Source organism: Corvus hawaiiensis, chromosome 2, assembly GCF_020740725.1.
Source record: "Corvus hawaiiensis isolate bCorHaw1 chromosome 2, bCorHaw1.pri.cur, whole genome shotgun sequence".
In the NCBI taxonomy this organism is placed as follows: domain Eukaryota; kingdom Metazoa; phylum Chordata; class Aves; order Passeriformes; family Corvidae; genus Corvus; species Corvus hawaiiensis.
This window is the reverse complement of record NC_063214.1, coordinates 97,048,898-97,073,370: the sequence shown is the minus strand read 5'-3', so window position 1 is coordinate 97,073,370 and position 24,473 is coordinate 97,048,898. Positions and strand designations below refer to the sequence as shown.

The window sequence follows — 24,473 nt, the reverse complement described above, 5'->3', positions numbered from 1 at the left end:
AGATATGATTTCTGTGGAAATCAGGCATGTGTATCTAGACTACAAAAGAAAACTGAAGGGAAATCACACATATTCTGACCTTCTAGTGGAGATCTGTGCTAGTTAAGGAAGAAGGTGAATATCTGCTTGTTTCAATTTTCTTGTTGTCCATAACTGTTAGAATAAGAGCAAGAAAATGTGAACTTGATTCCTGTAGAGAAAATTTAGACTGAATTGGGGCAATTGTTGAACAGACTACTTAAAAAGTTTGTGCAGTCTCTAGCTTGTTCTTAATGAAATCTCTAGGGAAACAAACCACTGCTAGAGGTGAGCAGGGTGTACTTGGTTCCATCTCAGGGCTTTAAGCTAGGCTAAGAGCACTGTTCTTCTGTGGTGGAAGAAGAAGAAATAAACAGGTCCTGGGAAGGCAGGCCTTGGAAGATTAAGTCAGAGGAAAGATAGTTCTGTTTTGTGTCATCTGGAGGGTTTCAAATGGGAAAGCGCTACTTACCCTCCCCAGAATTTCAGGGGAGAGCTGTGTTGAGTTCAAAGTTGTGTGTGTATTCTCTGCTGAAATGCCAGCAAGTCAGTGGTTGACTGGTTTGTCTACAAAGGAAGCTTAGTAAACTGCAGGGATTGAAATGAAAGCAGTGGAGGCAGACCAGGAGCAGAGTGCAGAGATGTACTTCATAGGCATGAGACTGCCTAGAATAGCCTGCACACACTTCACTGTGCTAATTTCATCTTTTAGCTGTAGCTGCTGCCCTTCTGTCACTGTAGTGTATGTGGAAGGGACATGAGCTTTAGTGAAAGAAGTTCTTGGTTATATCATGACAGCTGAATTACAAGCCATTAGTTGAAACTGCAAAGTACCTGATGATACTCTCTATCCCTGGAAAAAGTGGGATGTAGTTTTCAAAAAAAGGTCTGTTTGTTTTCTTTTGACTTGAAGACAACGGTGTGTAGACTGGGAAAGGAGGTTTCCCAGAACTAGGCAGAGACTATATGAGAAACTTGGTGGCAGATAATTTCTGCTAAAGTTCATAAATTTTACAGCTAAATGAAGTATGAAAGCTTTTCTGTGCCATAATTAATTTTTTCTGTTGGTAAAGGGATCCATAATGCCTTGCTCTGTGAAACTAATCCTTTTAGTCTTGTAGTGGGAAAAGGCAGAAAGAGAGATGCTGCCATGGAAGATAATGTTGGAGTCCTCTCCCTTGTCTATTTTTGACTTCTGAAAGCAAATGTGAGGGGTGTTAGTCTCCCATGCAGACTAATAATACTGTATGATGGAGAGCATCTTTCTGCTCTTATTTAAACCATATGTTGCTGTTGCTGAAGTTTTAATTCCCTCTCCCTCCCCAGGAACTCATCTGCTGTGCTATTGATACCATATTAACAGCAATATTTTACTGCAGTGTCTTCCTAGAAGTTACAATTAAGATCAGGTCTTCATTGTGTCTCTAAGTTTGCACACAGAGAGAAGATACTGCATCTTGAAAGCTTTAAGGGTTGAGCTTGAAAGCATGCAAAATTCAGCTTGAGGCAGAGCACAAGTGAGATGGAAGCTTAATAACATCAGCCCAACTTGTGTGTACTCTTGCCTCAATTTACCCGATTTTTGGCATTCTTGCATCTGAAATTACAAGGCAGCTGAAAAGACAGCAAAGTGACTGTGATGTGCCAATTCTAACACTTGTAATAGTGCTGCAAAACACAGTATCAGCTGTTGCACTCACAGGCACTTGAAATGCTCATCTGTTACACTCGTGCTCTTTGAAAGAAACGTGCATGGTACCATCTCAAAGTGTTAAATTGCATTGTTTTCCATACATAAACACCATTTTAGGTACTGCACAATGGCGTTACTGAAGGTGACAGTTTTAACTGAATTATATACAGCTGCAACATCACTGCAACAGGATGCACAGGGTACATTATCGAGGCCACTGATGACTCATCACCTGCATCAGAAGGGGGAAAAACCAACATTTCTCTTAAACACTTGTACCTCTGGTAACTTCAGTTATACTCAGAGCCCACAGTATAACTTCAGCTACATGTATTAGCCCTTTACTTCCACTAGTCAGAACTGTATGAATACAAGATTTCAAAAGTAATGTACAATGGAAACATTGTAGCTATTCATTATTACAATAATTATACTGTTTCAAATTAGGTGACTTTTCAGAAAAACAATAGTTAATTCTGTTTGGATTGAGTCCTTTCTGTTCCTTGATAGTGTACAAAGACAATCTTTAAAAATCTTAATTACAAACTAAGAACTCAAAACTATCTCTTAGAAGCTGCTTTTATTGGTAGCTAGAAGAGTGCCACTGCATTTTTTGGGGAGAAATCTTTCATTTATGCAATATATTTAGAAAGTTCCTTTGTTCTTGGAGCTGTTTTATATTCTCCAAGAAGCTTTATCAGGTTCAATGTCTTAATAGAATTTTGATTTTAATTGGCAAAGTTGTACATTACAGCATGCTTCCAGTAACAACTTGATGAAATGTTTCTTTTCAGGGGATAACTTATAAACTAGATGAATATAGCTAGAAGGTATATGTGAAAAATGAGGCTATGAATATCACACTAAGTATTTTTATGAGGTTGTTTGTGTACACAAAAATCCCAACTAAAATGTCAAGACCAAAATTTGTGAGGCAATTGGAGATTTCCTCTTTGTTAAAATTCCAAGTGCAGCTACAAGACCGCTTCGTTTCATGGGCATGACTCCAGTGTACTGTCATCTGATTAACGCTGGTACGTCTTCCGTGGAAGGAAGATGGCATTACAGACTTCTCAGTCTGTCGTGCAGGTGCTAAATAGCCCATGACCTTTTCTACCTTTAAATACAAGCCAACTAGGGCAGCAGTCTCTAAGCTATAATACACAAGCCACTTAGTGATACACGGTCCAGCACGTAGCTGGGAGCTATTGTTATCCCTGGTGACATCTGCCACAATGCTCAAGGAGGGGGAACCTGGGATTTGTTTTCTTTTTTTATGAACATTGATCTGGGCTCAACATAATTTTTTGGCAGAAAAGGGTATTTGTTTTGCTGTGCACTTTTCTTCTTCTGCTTGGTGTCAGTGGGTTGTCCTTTAAAGACTGGTTCTGTTTTGCTGTGGAGCTTTTAAGAAAATCCATGTAGAGCTTTCTGTTTGGTACTAGTGTTTTGATTGATGTGAAGTGCATGTCCAAGTAAGATACAGCAGATATTATGTGTACAGTGTTAGCATTTCCCATTGTTGGTGGCTATTTTCTTATAAATGTGTTTACAAGCCTGTTCCCTTACTGGCTGTAGGACTGGTACCAGTTTCAGCATGTGTGTGTGAGCTAGTGTTTTTATGTGTTAGCTAAAGGAGCAGCTTTTTATTAAAACTGAGTTTCAGCTGAGGGAATGTGGCAAATTCTTATGAGCTTTATTCCTCAAAACGAGACATGTTTAAAGCTAATTGGAATAATCTGTCTAACAACATGGAAAAAAAAAAAAAACCTTTGCATGGTAAACCTCTCTGTGTTGTGTTGCTGCTTTGAGTAATAGAGCAGTGAAATCCAGTCTGATTAAAATCAGTAGGAGTCTTGTCAGGATTTTCGTCTTAAAACTTCTAAGCTATACAAGTTAACCACCCTCTTAAATGAAATTGATATTAAACATCTTACTCTAATTCCTTATTTCCTGGGAATTACAGCAGATATGGAATATATAAAAATAACTTCTTGTTCAGTTCAAGAAGTCAGAGTGGGAAAGCTTCACTAGTGTAAAAAGGTATAAAATGAGCTACACAGAGGTAGTTTGGTAATGTCAGGACTAAAATTCAGTGTGTGTATATATGTGTGTGCGTCTATCTATCTATCTATCTTTGTAATTAAGTGCCACACTTGATGGATTTTCAGTTCAGCTGCTGCTTGCTGAAAAGAACATTTTCAGGAAATGGTCCTGTCTGAAATTGCTCTTAGCCTTTATCAAAGGCATAAAAGCATTTTTAATTTTTTCTTCAAAGTTTTTTGAACTCTGTTGACAAATATTTCAGAGAGATGTCGCAAGCACCATGTGCCACAGTGGCATATACATCACAACTTTTAATGGTGTATTGGAAATATCTTTGCTGCATTGTTACACTTCTATTTCTTCCCGTTTTTTGTTATAATGAGCAGCCTGGACACAGCATTTGCTATTCTTTCCCTTCTATTCTCCCATTTCCTAGAGAGTGATTTACTTTTCAGAAAGAGTTTTGCTGGAGTTCTTTGTTAGCTGGATATTGCATGAACTTGGGAGGTATAGCTGGAGATCTGTCAGCCTGACTGCCTTCATCTCTCTGTGCTTGGGGAGCTTCTTGCCAAGGGAGAGGCAGACACCAATCATCTGTACAAAGCAGCAAGGACTTTTTAAGATAAAGTTGAGGGAAACTGTACCTGCTTTGTTCTGTATGGTGCTCAAAACACTTCCACAGTAAGATGTGATGAATGCAAACGGAAATTTGGAATTTCCTCAAGTAGTGACATTCTTATGAGACATAGGGAGGTGTGAAATTATTCTCTACCGACATTAAACCAGTGAAAGTTAATACAACTTTCTTGGCTTTATATATTTTAATATTATGTAGTTATAGGTGTTCTTTGGTTTATAACCTATTTGAAATGTATAGCCAGATGGAAATCAGAATGGAAAGCAGTAACATTTAGTTTATTATGAAAATTCCTAGCTTTTGTCATGCTTCTGAATGTAGTGAATCTTTCTCTTTTTATTTAAACCATGCTTTGCTTTTCAGATATTCTCAGTGCAGGATGAAGCAATAGATGCTTGCTGAAACTAAAGCAGGAAAGCTTTGTCACTTCTGTTTAGTCCCTGACATGAGTACCTTTGTGCTTCTGGTGCCTCAGGTGGCCCCAAAGAAATTGGAAAAGTGCCTAAGCAGCAGTATAATTGAAATTCAGGAGGGGTTACATGTCTAACCTGCTTAGGCATTCTGTAAATCCCATTTTTCTGCGTCTGTAGGCAGTGGATATCTTTGTAAATCTGCTTGATTATAATAACTAAACAGAAAAAACCCAAACTCTATATTAGAAACTGGCTTATTCTTCTGCAAGGGCAGGCTGCTTGCTGGATTTGGCACTTGCTCCTCAGGCTGGGAAGATGGGGAAGTTGTGAATGTAAATGTTAGGTCCTGGATAGGTGCAGTAGAAACCATCTGAGTGACAAGGTCTCACATGCTTAATATCATTTCAGCATCATCTACATATCTGTAGGGTAAAATGTGGTGTTACACAGACTCACTGGCTTCCAGCTGGACTGTTTGTGCTGGATCATTTGTTATGGAAATGAATTGTTTTGCCTCAGTTCTAGCCAATACCCAGATTAGGTGTTGGGTTCAGTTGTTGCCTCTGGCGCTAAGGAATTACTCAGGGCTGTTTCATGCAAATGCACAGATTTTCTGGGGCTAATCAATGCACTCTCTTTTAGTGTTTAGGAAGTCAAACCCTCCTTACATAGGCGGAGGGAACTTTGGTAACAGAAAGAGTTGAGAATAATGAAATAAAATATTGAAGTTTCTTTTCAACTCCAGTTTTGCTTTCTGCTATAGCTGGAAGCAATTTAAGTTTTTTAGTGAGAAGCTTTATTTTCTCAGCTCAGCTTATCATACCTGCTTAAGCCTATTTGTTGGTCATAGGGGGCATTAGAAAAATTGTGATTCTTTAAAGTTATTTGTTGAACATAATTAGATTATTGTACTCTTCAAATGTCATCTAAACTAATTACTGAACAGACTAATATATTTTCCATTGACATTGTTGAACGACTCTGTATAGAGAAGACAGAAGTATCTGGAGTCTGTCAGTTAAAGTTCTCTGCTGTCAAATTTGTGCAACCTGTTTTGTAAAGACTTACCTGGGGAAATACACATTTTACTAAGTGTGTGGAGGAAGGAGGGGAAGGCCTTTTGGTATCCCTGCGAGATGTGTCACTTCCATCCAAAAATCATCTTGGGAAAAAACAGCTACACTGAAAATGATGCATTCAGTGGAAAATAAGCCCCCTGGGATTAACTGCTGCCAAGGAAACATGGCCAAAAGGTGAAGGTTTTGGGGAAAACACATTAGTGGTGCTTCTGCTGAGGTTTCTTTGAGGTAGGCAGCAAGTCCTTGAAAACCAGGCAGTCTTGCCAGCAGCTTGTTTCCAGTAAGGTGTGCAGATACATGCATGAGGCCAGGTGTGTGCAGAGAACGTATTAGGGACCTCTGTAATGCCGTCAGGAATTGCTAAAAAACCCAGTTGAAACAAGGCTGGTGGGCCTAGAAGCAGAGTCAGCTCTCTTAAGTCCTGAAGTCCTCTTTGTTAGCATTCTTTGTGTTGAGGACAGATTTTTTTTCTAGGCAAGATACTAGCAGTCTCTTTTTCCACATAGAGCTTGCAGTCAGAGGAGTAGGGAGAAAAATATGGAAAAATGCCACATTACACGCCTGCTTTTGTACTTTTTACCCCGCCCTACTATTGCTTCTTTTGAGAAACAACTCATTTTAGAACATAGACTGTATGTTCTGGAACCATACTGTGGATTGAAATTTGCTCTCTTTGTGTGCTGTACTGTGCCTCTGTGTTGTTCCAGTGCAGAGCAATGGTCTGATGTGGTGTATTGTGTACCTGGGCATACTTCATTGCACAAAAAAGGGCCTGTGCCTGCCCATTTTACTGTTGCAAAACATGTTTACATAAGAAGGCTGTCAATAAGATGATAAAAGGTATCAAAATGACATCCGTGTGTGCAGCTGGCACCAGTCCCAAGCGGAGCAGTTGGGTTGTTTTCCTGGTTTACCGACTGGTGGGGCTCCAGCAGCGCTGCTGGGGACTTTTGTTCACTGCACTGCAAGGAAGAGGCTCCCCAGCAGCATGTGGAAGAACAGTACCAATGTTGGTAGCATTTAGATGTTTTAAGTCTGAGAGGGCATAATTCCTTCAGTAGTTTTCCTGGTGAGCGTCAAGCTACCTCATAATGGGTTCTCTTGCATTTGTCCAGAGCTGCTGTCATTCTTGAGAAAGCTGCCTGCAGTTTGGTGTGTGTGGTGCTCTTGAGCTGCTTCGTGTGCCCTGCACACACCTTGTTTGGCTTCTCAAGTGGCAGGGTAATCAGCTTCATGCAGAAGGGGTACAAAGGCATTGGAGTTCCAAACATATGTCCTGGCAAAGTGAGTGGAGCACCAGAAAAAGAGTGCTTTCCAGTTTGTTCCTCAGCCTGAAGATCTGGGTGGATGCTCAGTCTGGCTGCTGAATTCTTCTTGGTTGAACACACTGTATTGAAGAATTGAAGCATCACTAGACCAGAGGGGACGGTAGCAAGGGGAAACTTGGTTTCCTGCTGACTGGGGCCCCAACTTGTAAAAGGAGAGTCTTGAGTTTTTCTCCGTTTCCAGTAGCATTTATACTTCTAATAAATAATCACTTGATTTGTGATGCACAGTGAGTGCTTAGAGCAGAGTTCCTGTTCTCATCTGATTGCATTTTAAAAGAGGGAATTGTGTAGATGTCAAAATCCAGGTAAGGGCTGTGATTGTGAACCCTGACCACAGTGTGTGCCTTTCATCAGGCAGGTGGAACACCAGTCCCTGCAGAAGGACACTAACAAGGATGAAGCTGAGCTTGCCCTACTGTAATTTCCTTTTGATTGCTTAGATGAGCATGTCAGAAATATGGATTGTCCTGTGCTCCTTTCACAAGGCTCCAGTTATAGTGTTGTAGTTAGGGAATTTAGACCCCACTAGGTTCTATTGTGAAAGGCAAATACTGGGTGTTATTAGGCCAAAATTCTTTGGAAACCTTGTTCTGAGCATTTATTAGATTCACATGTGTCCATCTTGTTCTTTGTGACGTTTTGAAGAACTTCTGCTTGGTCTGGTCTGGTTGGTTTTTAGTCATTGCCGTTTGGTTGGTATCAGTTTGGTGGGGTTAGCTTTATGTATTTATTTTGTAAGTCTGTGTAATTGTTAAACAAAGAGGAAAAACAGATTTAAAGAGCAAAAAGGTTCATAATAAAACTTTCCATTGCATGAACTTGAAGAATATCTGAATACTTTTACTCGCAGAATTCTTGTCAACTGGTTCTGTTAGCCCAATGTATCTAGTATTCCTAACTGTAACATGTTATTTATCGTATGTATGCGTCATTATGTAATCTGTCATTTCCAAAGGGCAACCAGGAGTCAGTGCTATCCTTCTCTCCATCTTTCTGTTGGGTTTGTTTTCCTTTTGGAGAGATGAAGGGAGAGCAAATGTATATTTAAAAGTTTTGTTCATTTTTGGTTTCACAGTGACTGCCAAAGTGATGCCAAAGTATCCAGAAATAGATACTGTAAGTATTATAAGCTATTGTGCCTGGCCCTTTAATCTCTTTTAAGAAATTGTATCTTGCCCTTCTGTGCCCAGTAGATGTTGCTGTTGATTCAGTAACACTGAAAGAGGACAAGTAGAGGAATGGTTTGGGAGCTCAGAAGATTTTGTAAATATTTCAGTATCTTATTCAGAGGAAAGGGGCTTAAAAAAAAAAAAAAAATGCAGTGCCCATATTTTAATTTGTATATATTGGCCTTCCAATCTGTAGCATAAATGAGAAGTAAGTATTGTGTGTATAACTCAGTTACTGGTTTAATGTCCCGTGGAAAATCTGCATTGAAAGTGGGTTTTCTACCTTTCATCTCCATTATGGTTTTACTATGTATTTGTGTTTATATTCTCATCCTAAGAAGCATGAATCATACCAGTCATGGTGATATCTCTGTAGCATGGTACAATTTTGCAAAGCTATGCTGTATGATCAGAATAGGCATTCCTGTAGCCTCTCCCAAGTCAGCATTGTTTCATGGAAGCTGGAGCCTTGCCAAGTTGTTAGAGCAATTTTTGGGGTGAAAACCCATTGCTCGGGGTGGGTTTTGCACACTTTTGTTGAAGGAGACAAAGCAAGGGAGGTAGGTCACTTTTGGAGAGGAGAATGGAGGAGATAAAGAAGAAAACATTTAAAGGTGCCCTTTACTGTTCGGTAAGGTCATGTGTAGGGGAAGCTTTTTGATATTATTTTTTAATGCAGTCTGGTCTTCTAACAGAGTTTGAGAAGTAGTTTGTTATTGAGGCCAAAAAATTGTGTGAATAACATACTGAGTAGACAGGCTCACTGCTGAATTTTCATGCCCTGGTGTATGGGAAAACACCTGCAGCTGCTGGTTTCCGTGGTAACAAGTTCACTGCAAAAGCTAAATGCACTGCACTAAGCCTGTCAATTGTACTGCATTTGAGGAGAGTTTAACATGCACACTTGGACCTTTTGATACATGAGTTTCTCAAATGCTATGTCATTTATGCTGTTCTCACATAAAATACCTGATTAACGGAGATGTGCGACATGCTTTGGATTTTGGACAAAACTACAAAAAAGGTTGGTATTTACAAGTCTAAACATGGGCTGTGTACGTGTGTGTTAATATTTCCTTACAGCATCTTGTTTTCTGAACACTTTTAAAGTCTTGCCTTTTAAAGCTCAGTGCTATTGCTTGCATATTGTTGCAGTCTTAACTGGTTTTTGGAGCTGGAGATCAAAGAGCTGCTGAAATGAATTGCTAGTACATATGCCATATAATAGAATTTTGGCAGGACACTGGTTTTATTTGTCTAAGTAATTCAATATGGGATACATGTATATGTTCTAACAGATGAGTATTTTTGCTCTGACTGGAAGGAGTATGATTTCATATATTGTGTGAGAAGATTTTAGTGATGCTTATGATTAGCTTCAACTGTTTGAGCCAAAAAAATCTATGGAACAGTGTGGCTGTGTAATTATATCAGAAAGAATTAATTTACAACTTGTATTGTTGTACTTTAAGAAAGAGAAACTCTGTTAAGCAAGTATTGTTAAAGAGTTGAATTGTTTTTCAGCAAATATGTTTAGCATAGCTTCATGTGTGTACCTGGATCACAAGTACATGAAGTCATATTTGCGACTGCCTTTGTGTTTGTAAAGGGGTTTCCTGTATATATTGGGAAAATAGCATATAGTACTAAGACTAGGCAGTATAAAAAACCACAACACATGGTGACAAAACCTTGTCTGTAGCTTGTCAAATAGTATAGACATCTGGCAGTGACTCTATGGTGGGATTGCTTTCTAAAATAGACTTTAAAACATTTCATAAGCTGCTTTTCTTTTCTAAAACGAGGCAGCATGAAATTACATTCACATGAAATTATGTATGAATTTAGCCACTAGACCCTTTGCATTTGGGGTCTTATTCATGAGTATTAAACAACCTTTGAATCTGAGACCTTACTGTGTTTCCCCCACAGATAATATGGAATGTCATTAATGAGGTATATCTTTTTAAAGAGCTCTCTCTAGAAAAGACTTGAAGTTTTCATGGGCTTTCTTTTATTACTATTTGCTTTGAGTGCTCTAAGTTATTAATATTGCATTAGACTTGTGCTCTGTGTGTACAAACTGAGTCTATTGGGGGATTGAGGAGGTGGGGAGAGCAGGCAGATACTGTGTTTTACATGAGAAACTAGTCTTTAGTTTTAAATACTCCCTTGCAAATGTCAGGGGAGAAGAAAAGGGACAAAAGGAGAGTAAAATAACTATTTGTATGTTGCAGTTATTCATGTTCTGTCTTCTGAATCCCATCATACCCCTTCTTGCTGCCTTTACACTTTGAAAAATGTAGACAGCAAAAATTTTTTTCTATTGTAGAACAAACAGTTTAGTTTCTTGAACAGCATGCTGCCTCATTCCATGAAAGCAGTAAAAGGCAAACCGTCTAAAACTACTCTGTTTTTGAGAGCTCTTTGCTTGCAACACACTGCAGCACTGGTAATTACAAGATATCCCATGTGCACATACATGTGACAGTGAAGAGAAATCTGATACTTAGATGGAACAGAATAACAGTTTATACATGTAACTTTGTGCTATGGAAAGCTTTTGGATACTTAAAAGAATCTCTGAGTTCTGTATATAATGACATCATTTCGAACATTATTTGTTACGTTGTTTATGGTTATGCATTTCTTTGGTTTTACAAAATAGGGCCTTCCAGATTAAGTTACTTAATGGTTTTTGCTTTTGTAACAGGGGATGCTAGCAATGACAGATCCAACCATGCTAAGAACTACAGATGCAAAAGTGATTATTTCCTTAATGCCTGTCTTGTCTTTTCTCTAAAGGGTTGGTTGAGATCTTGAAGGAAGTAAATGGGTCTTAGGGGTTGCTAATGCAGATCAGTCTCTAGGAGCTGAACAGACTCTTCCTTTCATTTGTGTTGGTCTTGGTAGAGCTAAAGTTTCACGTCAGGCCTTCCATGGTATCTGGTGTCCTTAAGCCTCTTCTTTATGCTGCCCTTTGGAATTCTGCTTTTAATTACATTTCATTATGCTAACCTCCCTGTTCTTCCTGCTGCTTGTCTGTGCTCTGCTGATGCAGTGACAGTGTTCAACCCTGAAAATGTTCTTCGTCTTGGGTACTACACAAGTAGGAATGGTAAAGAGGATCAAAAGAGTTCTTCTTCAGGGATTCAGACTTTGCCATGGCACTGACGTTTTGAGGCGCTGGGAGGGAGCTGGCAGCTGAAGGAGTAACTTTTACAGCCTGTTGAAACTGATCTTGTAAAAAGAACGCTGAAGGCAAAATTTTGCAGAAAAACACTTGAAGCATTTGAGAAATGGCAAGAATACAAAACCTGAAATTTTGTGGAAATCTCACTTCAGACTTTTAGATCTTATAAAGTGTGACATGGCTCAATGAAAACAGACACAGTGAAAGAGCAGCATGATTACAAAGCAACTGTTGAAGATATTTTGATTGCACTTCTTGATGCATCCTGGAGATTAATTACCAATGACTTTCTGCAGCTGACCTGACAGCACCTGGGCAGGGTTAGAAAAAAAATGTCTCCTGAGCTGGAATAGGAAATGGTGTACTGTACTCTGGGGATGAGTCTCTCTGTGAGCGTGTCCCTCTGCGTTAATCTTTGTGGATTTATGGGCCAACTCTTGATCATGGTTGTGATATTTTTTTAAGTATCTAGTAATTTTAAAGCTTAAATTATTTGAAAGTGAATCTCATGAAACCTCTTACGTGTAATAGATAGTTTATCAAAAAGCACTTAATTTTACTGCATTTTTAAGTAAGTGAAAAAATCCCTGACTGTGGTCATTCACGAAAACTAATGGTAGTACTTCCATAAGCCTATTGAATTAAAAATTCAGTCTTTCTGTTTCAAGAAAGCATAAAATGGTGGTTTGGATATGGCTCACAATATAAAGAAATCTATATGACATTTTTCTTTCTGACAGTTTTACCATAATGCAGCAGAGTAACTATAAACTGAAGAGCAGTCATTTCCCCTCACCTACTGAGGGTTTTGTGCAGACCATCTCCCAGGAAAGATCAATTTAATTTGGCTTGTTCGAGAAGTACCATATTCCATGAAGAACATTAAATGGAAAATAAAGGGGATCTGAAAGTATTCACTGTTTTATATCCTAATCAAAAAAACACAGCACAACAAATTATTGTAAATTGGATATGGTGATTTTTGCTTGTCAAGAAATGAAAAAGTTGTAATTGTTTGCAAAACATTTTTTAGAGACTTTTTTTTTCCTTACCTGCAATCTTCTGCCACTTTTGATGGTATCTGCTGTATTAAGTATCCACCAACAAACAAAAAGAAAATAATGTTACTCTATTTACTGAGGATTGTTTGCATTGAAATAGGTAGGGCAGTCGGTCTGTTAAGGAAACAGTGAGAGAAGTTTTCAAGCTCTGTTGTGAAGGACACAACAGCACCATTGCAGGACCTGTGATGAGTGTGAGCATTCTGCAGCAAAACTGAGATCTTGTTTGGGGTGTGGCCTCTTTGGCTGCGGGTGAAATATCCTTGTGGTTGTTGGAAATTATTTTCCTATTTCTAGATGTTTTTTGAGACTTCTTAAATTTTCCTGGTTTGCATTAAGAGAAAGCCAAGTCCTTTAAGAGTGCTTGAGGTGCATTCCAGGAGGGAGACCAGCACCCAGTGTGGAATGGTAAGCAGCCTTGGGGCAGCACATCTGCCAGAGGTGGGCAGCTCAGCCAGACCAGCCACAGACTGAATCTTCCCATGTCCTCAGTGCATCCCCTGAGCATTGCACTACTTCCTTTTATAAAAAGGGAAAAGCTTTCTGTCACGTTAAGCTCCACTGAATGCTACTTTTTAAGATGTACAAGTGGAAAAGGGCAGTGAAATTTTTAAGATACCTCCAGGGATGGAACGGGATGTATTTAAAATCTGTGTAGCTGTGGCACTTAGGGACACGGTTTAGCAGTGGACTTGGCAGTGCTGCGTTAATGGTCGGACTCAATGATCTTAAAGGTCTTTTCCAACCTAATGGTTCTGTGATTTTAAAAAAGTTCCAAATTAAAGCTGACATCCTTCTACTGTGTCCTTTATCTGTGATAAAATTTGTCAGCCTGTTCCTCAGGGGTAAGCACTTCAGTTTTATTCTGTGTAATCAAATTGAATGGTCCTGGAAATACCCTACTTTTTTATTCTGAATACTTTTTATTTCATTGATTGTATGTAAAATTAACAATTGTATGTGGCAGTTAAATATCACTTTTTGTTACAGAGAAATTTCCTGAGTGTTTTAAATCAATCCTGACTTGAATGGTAGACCTGCTGAACTTTTATGTGTGCAGCTTGTTCTTTTGAAATAGGGATTTTTACAAAGTAGGGCGTGTCTTAAAATTTATTTTTAATACTCCAAATCTGAACACACACATATAATTTGATTTAAAGCCTAATACTTTTTAGGAGACCTCAAAGATTTGAGCTCTAAAAAAATGTTGGACACACTCTTATTTGGAATAAATTGATTTTATGACCCCTTATCCAGCATTTCCTTTGAAAAGAAAATCACCCTGCCAACAGAAGACAAAAGGTGTGTTTTCTGGATCCATTTAATTTCAGCAGTTACACACACAATACTAAGTCTGTGAAAGAATATTACTGGGGCATCTCTGCATCTATACTCTACCATCTGTTTAATTATCATGGTACCAGTAGCTGATCTTCTAAAACCAGAGCTCCCTGACATCCACTATTTTATTTTTCTACATTTTAAGTACTGTGGTTTCAGTGCTTTAGGGGTTGGAGTATTTTCCCCAGTGAGCCTTTCCTTTGACTATACATACATGTGGAAGTGCCCCAATGAAGGAAATAACAGTGATGCTTAATTTCTTTCCATATTACTCCTTTTTGCAGCAAGTTCATTCCCTGCTCACCTTTAAGCTTCCTATTCTTGGTCTTCCTAACTTCCTGCACAAAGTACTTCCTTCATCTATAAAGATACCTCAGTAAACTTAGAAAGGAAGGGTCTTATTTGGCACTGCATTGGCAAAAGGCAACATTCATTCATTCATTTATTGCCATGCCTGCTTTTAGAGGAGTGCAGCTGTGGGCACATCTGGATAGTTTAGCTCCTCAGACTGAAGAAGAATGAAAGACTGGAACACCCCTCAGCTGGAGCAGGAGCAACTGGAGGTGTTAAATTAAATAAACTCTTTCAAGGCTGTTGGCTCTGCAGTGATTACTTAATCCCACGTGGCAAAAAAGGACAAAGAAGAAATCTGAATGAAGCACTTACAAGGAAACTTGGTACTCTTTAGAAACACGGCAAACCAGTAGATGAGATTCAAATGATATTTCATCCAAGCAAGGGAGGCTGGGGAAAAAGAAGGCCCTGCCTGTTATGCTAGGAAGTATTGAAACCTGTGATCTGGTCAATCATTTTAAGCTAATTCAGGCTGAGGAGCCTAACTACAAAACTTCACAGAAGGATGAAGAATGCTGCTCTAGCATGAAGCCTCGACACAGGTTGTAGAAGAAACTAAATATGGAAAGTCAGTAACTAAATTAAGCTTTAAGAACTAATCTTGATGTATTTGTTTCTTTGTGTTTGGTTTTTTGTGGTTTTTTTTTTTTTTTTTTTAAGGAGAGGCTAGATTGCAATTGCTGGGGGAGGAAGCAAGCTGTTTGGGGAAGTATGGGGAGCTGGATTGTAGCAAGATTGGGCTATATTGAAGAAGAGGCAATCCAACAGAGATGAGTATGTTGCATTTCATCTATCTTTTACTACTACTCAGCCATGGGCCTGAGCAATAATGGAAAAGGAAGGGGAGCGTGAAGCTTTTCCCCTACTGCTAAGTACTTGATCTGGGTGTCACCTCAGCCTCTGGGAGTATCACACATCCCAGATGGGGAACCTGGAGAGCAGCTGCTAGGACATCTTCTGTATGGCACTTACTTTCTCAAAAGAAAATTTATTGAGGTTGAGAAGGCACTGAGGACTTGAGGAAGATTTGGTAAAATAATATATAAATTAAATAAGACCTAATGTTGATGGAATTGTTCTGTTAACTGTCCTTGCACATCTGAAAGCTTCTTTAGTCTGTGTTCCTGTATGAATGAACCTTGCCCATACTCTGGCTTCATATGAGTGTCAAGTTTGTAAGAAGAAAAACTTTTGATTTTTTGTTTCCCCTTCTTCCTCTATGTATTTCCTAAGTTCTCTGTATTCCTTAAGATTGTGAATGTAGGAACAATTTTCTCCTTGTGAAAGAGTGAGGTGTTGCCAAAACCAGAATACTGCCATCTCTGCTTATGAATCCCAGTTTCAAATCCCAGATGCTTTACATAATAAAGCCTAACTGGGCTGATTACCAAGAGAACTCAGTCATTCAGGGAAATAAAAGGGAAAAATCCCTTTTCTTCATGAAGGAAGAACTCATGCCAAGAGGAGGTTGAAATGTTAAAAATGCATTTTCTGTTTGGATCTTTCATATCAACTGTCCTGTTTCCCTTTTCTTTCCCTTTTATTTAAGGCTGGGGATCAGTATCGCTCTTGTGCAGTGGGTGTATGTGGCAGTTTTTTGTAGGACCTGAGAGGACTTTGTGAAAACCACATTCAATGGGTTTCTTCCCTCTCTGCAGGAGCCCAGCTTAGGTAAGTCACCCTGGCTATGTTTGCAGTGTCTTTAGAGAGCAGTGGTGATATGGATGCTGTAGCTTCACTGCTCACACAGTCTATATATAGAGTTTTGTGGTGTTGGGGCCATCCAGAAAAGAGCGTGTGGAGTTGGCTGCCTGATGTTGACCATGTGGTATCACTAGAAAGCGGTATGGGATGTTTGGCAGGGGATTCAGCTGCACAGGCACAACCATCCATATGCTCTGCCTGTTCCCTTTGCTGCAAGCGATGCAGTAAGGCATCCAATGCAGCCGTGCAAAGCGGCCTGGCAGCCTCTGTGTGTTTCCATTCCTTGTAGTCCTGCTTTAAATCAGTACATAATTTTTCTTCTGCTGCAGCTGCTCTTTGGCTTGTAGAGAAACTAAGCTCCTTTGGGTTAAACTGGAAGCCCTCTTGTGGATTAGTAATTGACTGAAAAATAAGAAATAGTTCCTTTAGGTGGTCACTTTTCGCTGGATGGAGGGGGAGTTACTGGTGGAGAAAACTCAGGGATTTCTGCAGGGGTTCCAGCTATTCAACATAATTCTAAATGAACTGTAAATAGAAAGAAAGCACGGAAAATTTGCAAATGTGTGAAAATATTTATTCCAAATAGTAAAATTCAGTGCTGAGTGCACACTGTTGGAGGATAAATTGGTGGTGCTAAGCAAGTGATCAGTAGAGAAGGTGAGGTTAATTGTTTGTACTAGCATGAGATGAGAAAAGAAAATGCTATTCTGTAAGCTAAGCTGTTGCCCTCACTGAGAGACCTTGACTGGCTGTGGGTAGCTCCCTGAAAACAGCAGCAGCTCCGTTGGCATTCAGTGTTGGTCCAAAAGGCAAACAAAACATTACAAACTGCTGAGAGTGAAACTGAGAACAACAAAATCCTTATGTCACACAAAATCCTTATGTCACTGAGTAATCTCAGCTGTGCCTACTTCTGGAGTACCATGTCCAGTTTTGTTCCCTTTGTTAGAGTAGAATTAGTGTACGTGGAAGAGGTGAAGGCAGTTGGAGGTATGGGGTTGCTTTTATACAAATAGGAACTAATTAGTGTAGGAAATTTTCTGTCTGGAAATCAGGCAATTGGAGGAGACATAATATCACCTACAGTGGCAGTCTGTATAGTCATGAATGGCTTGGGGATGTGAAAAGAGAGTGTTTATTTCCTGCTGTTTTCTTTTTTTTTGGTTGGTTTTTTTTTTTTCCACTGCTTCACAAAAGAGAAACTGGGGCACTCAGAAAACTTTCAGGAAGGTAGTTTAAACAAAAACAGTTTTTCACACAGCACGTAATTAAATTTTGGAACTCACTGATGGCTGATGTTATGGAGATCAGTGTAAAGTTAGCAGAGAAATCTTTAGGTATATTGTTGAAAGTATCTTTTGCTCTAGAAAAACTCATTACATGATTATGTGTTAATGACTTTTGGTTACCGGTTTGGTTCCCCCACATGAGTGGACAGCTGTGTGTTACTTCTGGAACACTTTCAAAATAGCCACAATTTCTTGAAAAACTAGGTAATCCTATTTGGGTGAAACTGTTTCGAAATAAAAGATGTGTGATGTTGCTGTGTTTGAACAGGATTTGCTGAAGACTACAGCCAAAACCAGAGCAAAGTGGAGGACTGAAGGAAAAGATAATGTTGTTGAGGCTCTCAAATCCAGTAGAAGTTCAGGAAAAAGTCAATACAAATCAGGCCAAATATTACACCTGTGCAGCCATGGAAATCGATTGATTGAATTCTGTAATATATTTGCTCCTTGCTTATTATCTTTGCAGTTTCACTGAAAGAAACAGGAGTACAGACCATTTGACAAAAAGAAGTTTCCAGTGCATTTTAAACATGTAAGACAGGACTGAAAGGCTGTGTACTCCTCAAATTTCTGTATGAATTCCTTTGTTGCAGCAGGGGCTTGCCTGGGACTAGTGAAGATATTTTGCTAAAGGTAATACATTAGCAGAAGGTAAAAATCAGAATTCTAGAAGCAGCTTGAATTTTTAATTAAAAAAATAATTCAAAATAATCATATCGTACCTGAAAAATGACAACATTTCCTATTGTATTTACTGACTCTCACTGTTAGAACTGAGCATCTGTCCTTTTACTATCATATTTTAATTAAGCGTAAGATGTGTGGGACTGAAATGGCATGTTTAATTCCATAACATGGTTGACATGATGATCTGCAGGGGTGTGGGGATCAAGTAAAAACTTCAAAAGAGTGAAAACTGCAGTAGCTCTTCCCTGAATTTTAGTGATGTTGTATTTTCAGGACTGTTTTGATTCCTTAGGTAGCTCACAGTCACATACTGGACTGATTCATGTTGCAAGGAAGCTCAGTTGGGTCTTTCTGTTAAGAGTTGATTTTAATTAGTTTAAGGTCTGTTTCTTTAGTCTGACTCAAGGTTGTTCGTGAAACCATGGATGATCCTGTTTCAAACCAGCAGAGATCGTAATCCCACATTTGGTTAAGTATCTTGAAAATACTCTCTGTTCCATTCAGTAGAGAAGCTGTGCCAAAGCTTCTTACTCAGGAAGACAAGGCTGCCTGATTTCCATGAATGAACATGATCAAACAAGTACCTGATTACAAATAACCCAATTCTAAGTAAACTAACTTTCAACCCATCTAACTGAACCTTTCACGTGGATGCTTTGCTCATGCCTTGCATGCTTGGAATTTGTTTGAAGGTGTAGAAAGTCTATATAAAGTGGCAGTGTTGGTGTAACTGAGGTTTAACTAACATATTTGGGTTCTCCATTCATTCTGCACAAGTATAAATTATTATGTGCTTGTGATTCTGAAACTTGACTGGTTGATGTGGTAAAATTCTTCACTACATTTTTATCTTCCTTTTCATTGGTTATTTCACTGAGAAACTCCACGGAAAGATGGACCTTTGATATACAGGAAGCTTAAGCAGTCTGCTGATTCTCCAAGGAAAATAAGAAATTACTGTTGAATTGAGGCAGGATACTCAGGGAAAGCTGGGATTGAACTAGCATCTTCCCTTGCAGTAGGTGCTTACAAATGAATATATTTGCTGCACTTCTTACTGCACCAGGAAATCGTGAAATCTTACAAGTGAAATTCGCTGTTCTGCATATGCAAAAATGCCTCAGGCCTTTAACTTGCTCCATAACAAATCCCATGGACTGTCTGACATCTGGAGTTCTCCCTGGGCTGACTGTGGATGCAATACGGTCACACAGCCTTTGGTTCAAAATGAGCCTCATCTATCCAAGTGCACCTGCAGACTTGCACACTTTTTCTCATTCATTTGTTCCTCCTGGTTCACCCCCAGAATGGCCAAGCCTGGCCTGGTAATAATGGCTTTGCTGCCCATCACTTGTTCCTTTCCTAAATGCAGTCTCAAATGACAGTCACATAAACAAAATACTTTTTGCATACAAAGTTCCTACAAATCCTGTTTTTCAGTGGTTATAATTTGTTATGGAAAAGCTTGACTGAAGACTTCATTCTGTCTTTTCTGTTAAGATTGAAATGGAAACATATAAGGCTCTAGTCATATATAATACATGGAACTGCTGTAAGGCCATATTTTGAGTGGAAATAATGTAAATTAATGTAGTAAATGAATTATCTAAATTAATTTCATTGGCAGAGGAAGCCCAGATAGTTTGATGGGTCCTCTTAAAAACTTTTTGTTTTAGTTCATGTCCTCTCTAATGGTATTGTTGAGAGTTATGAACAAATCATCATAGGTATCCACTTATTTTCCTAGGAAGGGCTGCTGTTTTTACCTGCTGTATGCAATCTCTAGAAAAGAATCTTCATCTTAAATAACATAGCACAGTCTTCTTAAACATAAAGAAAAACATCCCTTTTTTCTTTTAGCCATGGATAATTTGCTTATTTTTGTGGTTAAAAAATAAGAGGAAATAGATAAAACCAATAGGAGGATTAGAAGAGTGGGAGAATTCAACTGACCATTAGCAAAAACGTGACAACAATGAGATTTCGTAGGCATCAAGATGATCTTAAAAAAGAAGTGTTAAAAGCATCATAGTTTCTAACTTGTAAAACAGTCTGTATAAAAGTACTGAAAACCAGTTATGAGGAGTTGTATAGAGAAGCATTGTACTGCTTTCAGTCTTGAAGGTTTTCCTGTGTCCCTAAAAGTTTTCCAGTGGTACTGTACCCTCTTTAGTAAATGGAAGTTTATTGGTTATGAGGTTTGGTTTTCCTGGCTGCCTTCTGCAGCAGTTCTGTTGTGTATACTCCATACACCTTGTGGGGTCCACGGAGCCCGGCTCTAAAACCCCTTTGCCTTAGGTGGGGATACAGTTGCTGTGGAAATACCAATTTCGCAGAGTTGTAAGACTGCTGTGGCACAACATTAAAGCAAACTCCTCCTAAGAGTCCAGAAGACAGCTGTGTTTAAAGGAAATTCGACAGCGTTTAAAGGAAATTCAAAAATGACCATTCCAAACCGAACGTGAGGCCATCCTGCGGGCTGGTGAGAGCGGGATCTCCTTAGCATTGTCACTGGGAAGGCATTTGCCTTCCAAGCTGCTCACCCTGACAGCAAACTGGCAGGAAGGTGGGGGAGCCCCGGCTCACGTGAGTGGGGATGGGGCGTTCTGCGAGCTCCGGCTGCTCCCGCGGGATGCAGCGCAGCCCTTCCCAGCGCTGGCCATACGTCGGCTCCTCAGCGCTTCGCATCAATCCTGGCGTGTGAGGACTCCACTGCGGGCAAGCCCACACGCGGCAGAGGGGAGAGAAGTTCTGAGCGGTCCTGCTGTCATTAACATTCCCGGCTCTGGCTGCCAGCAGCGCCCGCCTCACCCAGGCGCTGCCAGCAGGGAACGTGGGCTCCTGCCTCTCTTTGTGCCGAGGGGATCCGTGCCGAGCGATTAAAATGCAAGGCTGCGAAGCACTGCTCTAGTGGGCTGGCTTGGGGTTTTTTTTTTTCCCCCTGCCTCCTTTAATCCTTGAGCAGGGGGGGCATGTTTGCTGTGGATTCTTTTTGTTTTATCTGAGAATGAGATGCTGGCTGAAAATTGAAGAAATGGCCCTAGAAGAATTGATGCAAAGATTAAATGCGGTTTCCCAGTGCGCTGGTAGGAGGAGCTGCTGGTCTTAAATAACGTGTTGTGTGGATGCTGTTAGGGATTTTGTAGGATTTACAGAAAATCCTGGCAATCTGACTAGCTTTCTTTATGCATGCTCTCATTAATAGGAAAGAAAACATTACGAGCTTTTGTCAGCAGGTTAAACTTTTGTTGATATTAACACTAATTAAAATTTTTTAGTGCTTAGATATTCCTGAAGCATGCTTTAGAACATCATCTTGAGTAGTTTTGGGTAGCTGTTAGCCCAGTCATATACTCTAAATGGGTCTTGAGTCCCTTTTCATCTGACTGCACTGTACCTTAATTGGGGGAATTACAGATTTGTCTAGTGAAACGGGTCTAATATGAAGCAATGAAAAGCTCAGCTAACTGTAAGCACTGCAAGCCAGTATTTTGGGTGGATATAAATTGCACTTTCATGAGAATGAAGAGTTGCATGAATTAATCGTGGTTAGTTTTACACCTGTATGGATTAAAAACTAGAGCAGATCTGCTAAAACAGTTTTAGCGCTGTAGAAAGATTATGACAATTTCTGAGATTCTTTTATTTGTTGAAAATGTAAATGCTTGTGTGTTCAAAACTAGAACTAAGAAGCAGTGCATGATAATGTGATCTTTGATTAGATCTAGGAATGTTTCCCTGGCTATTGCTTATGCAGAATGTGAACATATTTCAGAATAAAAAGTTGCCTGGAAAGACAAGAGAGGTGGTTTTTGCATCCTTTTAAACTGTTTGGTTTGCCCTTTATTCTTGGTTGACAGATTACAGAAGTCTTGCATCTTATTGTCATGTGAGGCAAAACAGTGATTTGAAAATACAGAATATATAAGGTATTATTCATTGCAGTATCAAAATTTGGAATTTATCTTCCTGTTTTCCTAGTCCTCTATTTCTTAAGGGTGACTTTCTCATCTTTTTCAATTTCCGTGGGGTGGAAGGAGATAATTAGCAAGATGGCTGATGCTGTAGTCTGATGAACACATAGATTAAATGACAAATATGGAATGAACAGATCAGCTGCATCTGTTTTCTTGGATAGGGAAAAAAGGTATTTTACCTTCTCAATAACATTTTTCTGGGGGGGAAACAAGATTGGATCTGACAAGAACAAGCATTAAATTACAAGTAAAGGTCACATGCACACTATTTTCTCCTTTCTTTTTATTCCTATTGATTATCTTCCTATTTTCAAAACATGTCTTTATTAAATGTCTGGATATTTGTTTAGTTTTCTGTTTTGATTTTCTTAATAAGAAAGCCAGTCTGATATTTTCTAGGGCATACTGTCTATTGCAGTTTATTTTAGTAATTTGTACATTACTTTTTCCACTCCCATGAAAATGTTTATCTAGCTTTTTTGAGGCAAGATAAATTTTACGAATGTATGGTGGATTTGATTAGGAATGTGAGAGCCTTTTCTTCCTGAACTGAAGGAGAGGGAGCCTCCAGAGTGGGAGGTTTGCCTGTGACACCGCCTGTCTCTCAGCTGTGCAGCTGCAGGTACACTGTGACCTTCATGTAGCCACCAGCAGCTCCGAACACTGTTTTCATACTTGCTGGCAGCTCTGACTATGTGCTGGTATTTAGCTTGTTAAACTTGCATGTTTAAAGGGGGGGAAAAAAAAAAAAAAAGAGAGAGAAAAGGCAGCCTTTACTTTACAGCCAGTTTCATGTTCATGTGGTTTAGCTGGTCCCTCTCCTCCCCCTTCTCTTTCTTCCTCTCCATTATAATCCTTGTGTGGGTATTCTCAGGCCAAAGGCAGCACTTTTCTACAGCCAGTGGTTGTATTTACAGGTGACTGTTTCAGGTTTCCTTTTCCTTCACCCCCCCTCCCTCCCTTGCTGCTTTCAGGTTGCTTAGACTGTTTCTCTGTCGCTGTCTCCCATGCTTGGGCTGTACACTGTCCTTGGGTCAAATTATCCTGTCTGGCTTCACAGCAGTTCTGTTGATTCAGAAACCTTTTGTAAACAAAGATTTCCTTAACAGCCCAAGATCATGTTCAGACTTTTTCAATAGCTCCCTACTCAGGAGTAATTGAAATGCAGAGGTTACCCTGGCTTCCCCCTGGTGCAGCTGTCCACCTTCAGGCATCAAGGAATTTTCTCCTTTGTAGGATTCTAGGTTAAAAAAAACCCCAAAAAACTGTTTTTCCTTAGCTTGTATTTTTTTTTTCTGAATTATACTGTAGGCAGGCTGAGATTTATCCCAGGTAGTTTTAAGCTTTTGCGTCAGAAGAGGGATTCTCCTAAAATCCTTGTGCACTGAACAGAGAGAAGGGGGCATGTTAAGATGTTAAGAAGGAAAGTCCTTCTACCTTCTGAGGTGCACTGGTCTTTCCTGTGACTGGGTCAGGGGGCCAGGAAGCCTGGAGTAGCTCAGCTCCTAACCTAGCATCTCCCAATGCCTGAGGTTAGGAATGGTAGGTCTGGGTGTGTCCGTAATCTTTCACTGTTCTACCACAACAGCCTTTATGCCTCTGGCTGCTTTCCTGCTGGCAAGTCCCCTGTGTCAGTCTGGCACTCACACAACCTTTCTGGGCTACTCATCCCTCACTGCCACAGCAGCACTTGCCTTAGCGGTTCTGCTCCCTCTTCTCTGACCAAATTCTGATTTACTCACATTCCCAGCCCCCATGGTACGTTACTGACCTCTCCTTACTCTCTTATGAGTGTGTGATCCTCTCACTGGATCCCTCGAGTGCCTTCCTCTGCCACATTTCACAAATCCAGACAGCTTTCTCTGGCAAAGCTTTGGTTGATTATTTCTCATCTTCCTCACCTTCACCTTATCCTCCAACACATGTCTTCTACTTCTGAACACACTTAGCTACCAAAATCATGCTCCCTAGTTTAATATTATCATCTGCTTCATATTCATGCTCTGACTCCTGTTCCACAGTTCAAAATAACATTGCACCCTACCCTTTTCCAACAGCTATAAAGGGTGTTCCCATGACATTTTCTTTAATTTTTTCGCAGATCCACTCCTCAGTCTTCCCAGCCACTTTCCTTCTATCAAATGGCCACCTGGACTTGGATGACCAGACTAATTGCTTTTGCTGTTCTCATATAAATCCATAAAATAAGGCAGAAATTATTTAAAGAAATTCTCTGGGTGTGGTTTTTTGGTTTTGTTTGGTTTTTTTTAAAATTTATTTTCTATTAGAATTGTGAGGTTATTTCAGAAAAAAACTGTGACATTATTATTGATACTAAAAAAAAATCCTGGTTTTGTCCATGTTTATTGTTTTGATGGATAATGGCATAATTTCTGTTCATTTGGACATAGTTTTTACTTTCCTTCTTCTTTTTCAGTTGTTGCTGTGTTAAATTCAACTCTCTTCCACAAATTTCTGTTTATG

The 24,473-nt window shown here is 39.5% G+C and overlaps 1 protein-coding gene across 10 annotated transcripts in view; it reads left to right on the top strand.

The window, feature by feature from the left end:
• The window catches only part of MCF2L (MCF.2 cell line derived transforming sequence like), a 156,920-nt gene that overhangs the window by 11,771 nt on the left and 120,676 nt on the right, over nucleotides 1-24,473 (top strand). Inside the window, exon 1 of one of the 10 annotated variants that reach the window (XM_048327806.1) lies at nucleotides 9,261-9,407. The exons of 7 other annotated variants lie outside the window; for them this stretch is intronic. In XM_048327806.1, the coding sequence (XP_048183763.1) occupies nucleotides 9,317-9,407 (91 nt within the window). In that variant the 5' untranslated portion in view covers nucleotides 9,261-9,316. Of the gene's footprint in view, nucleotides 1-9,260; nucleotides 9,408-20,683; nucleotides 21,099-24,473 lie in introns of those variants that run through there. 2 more of the 10 variants (XM_048327814.1, XM_048327876.1) reach the window with 2 other exon arrangements.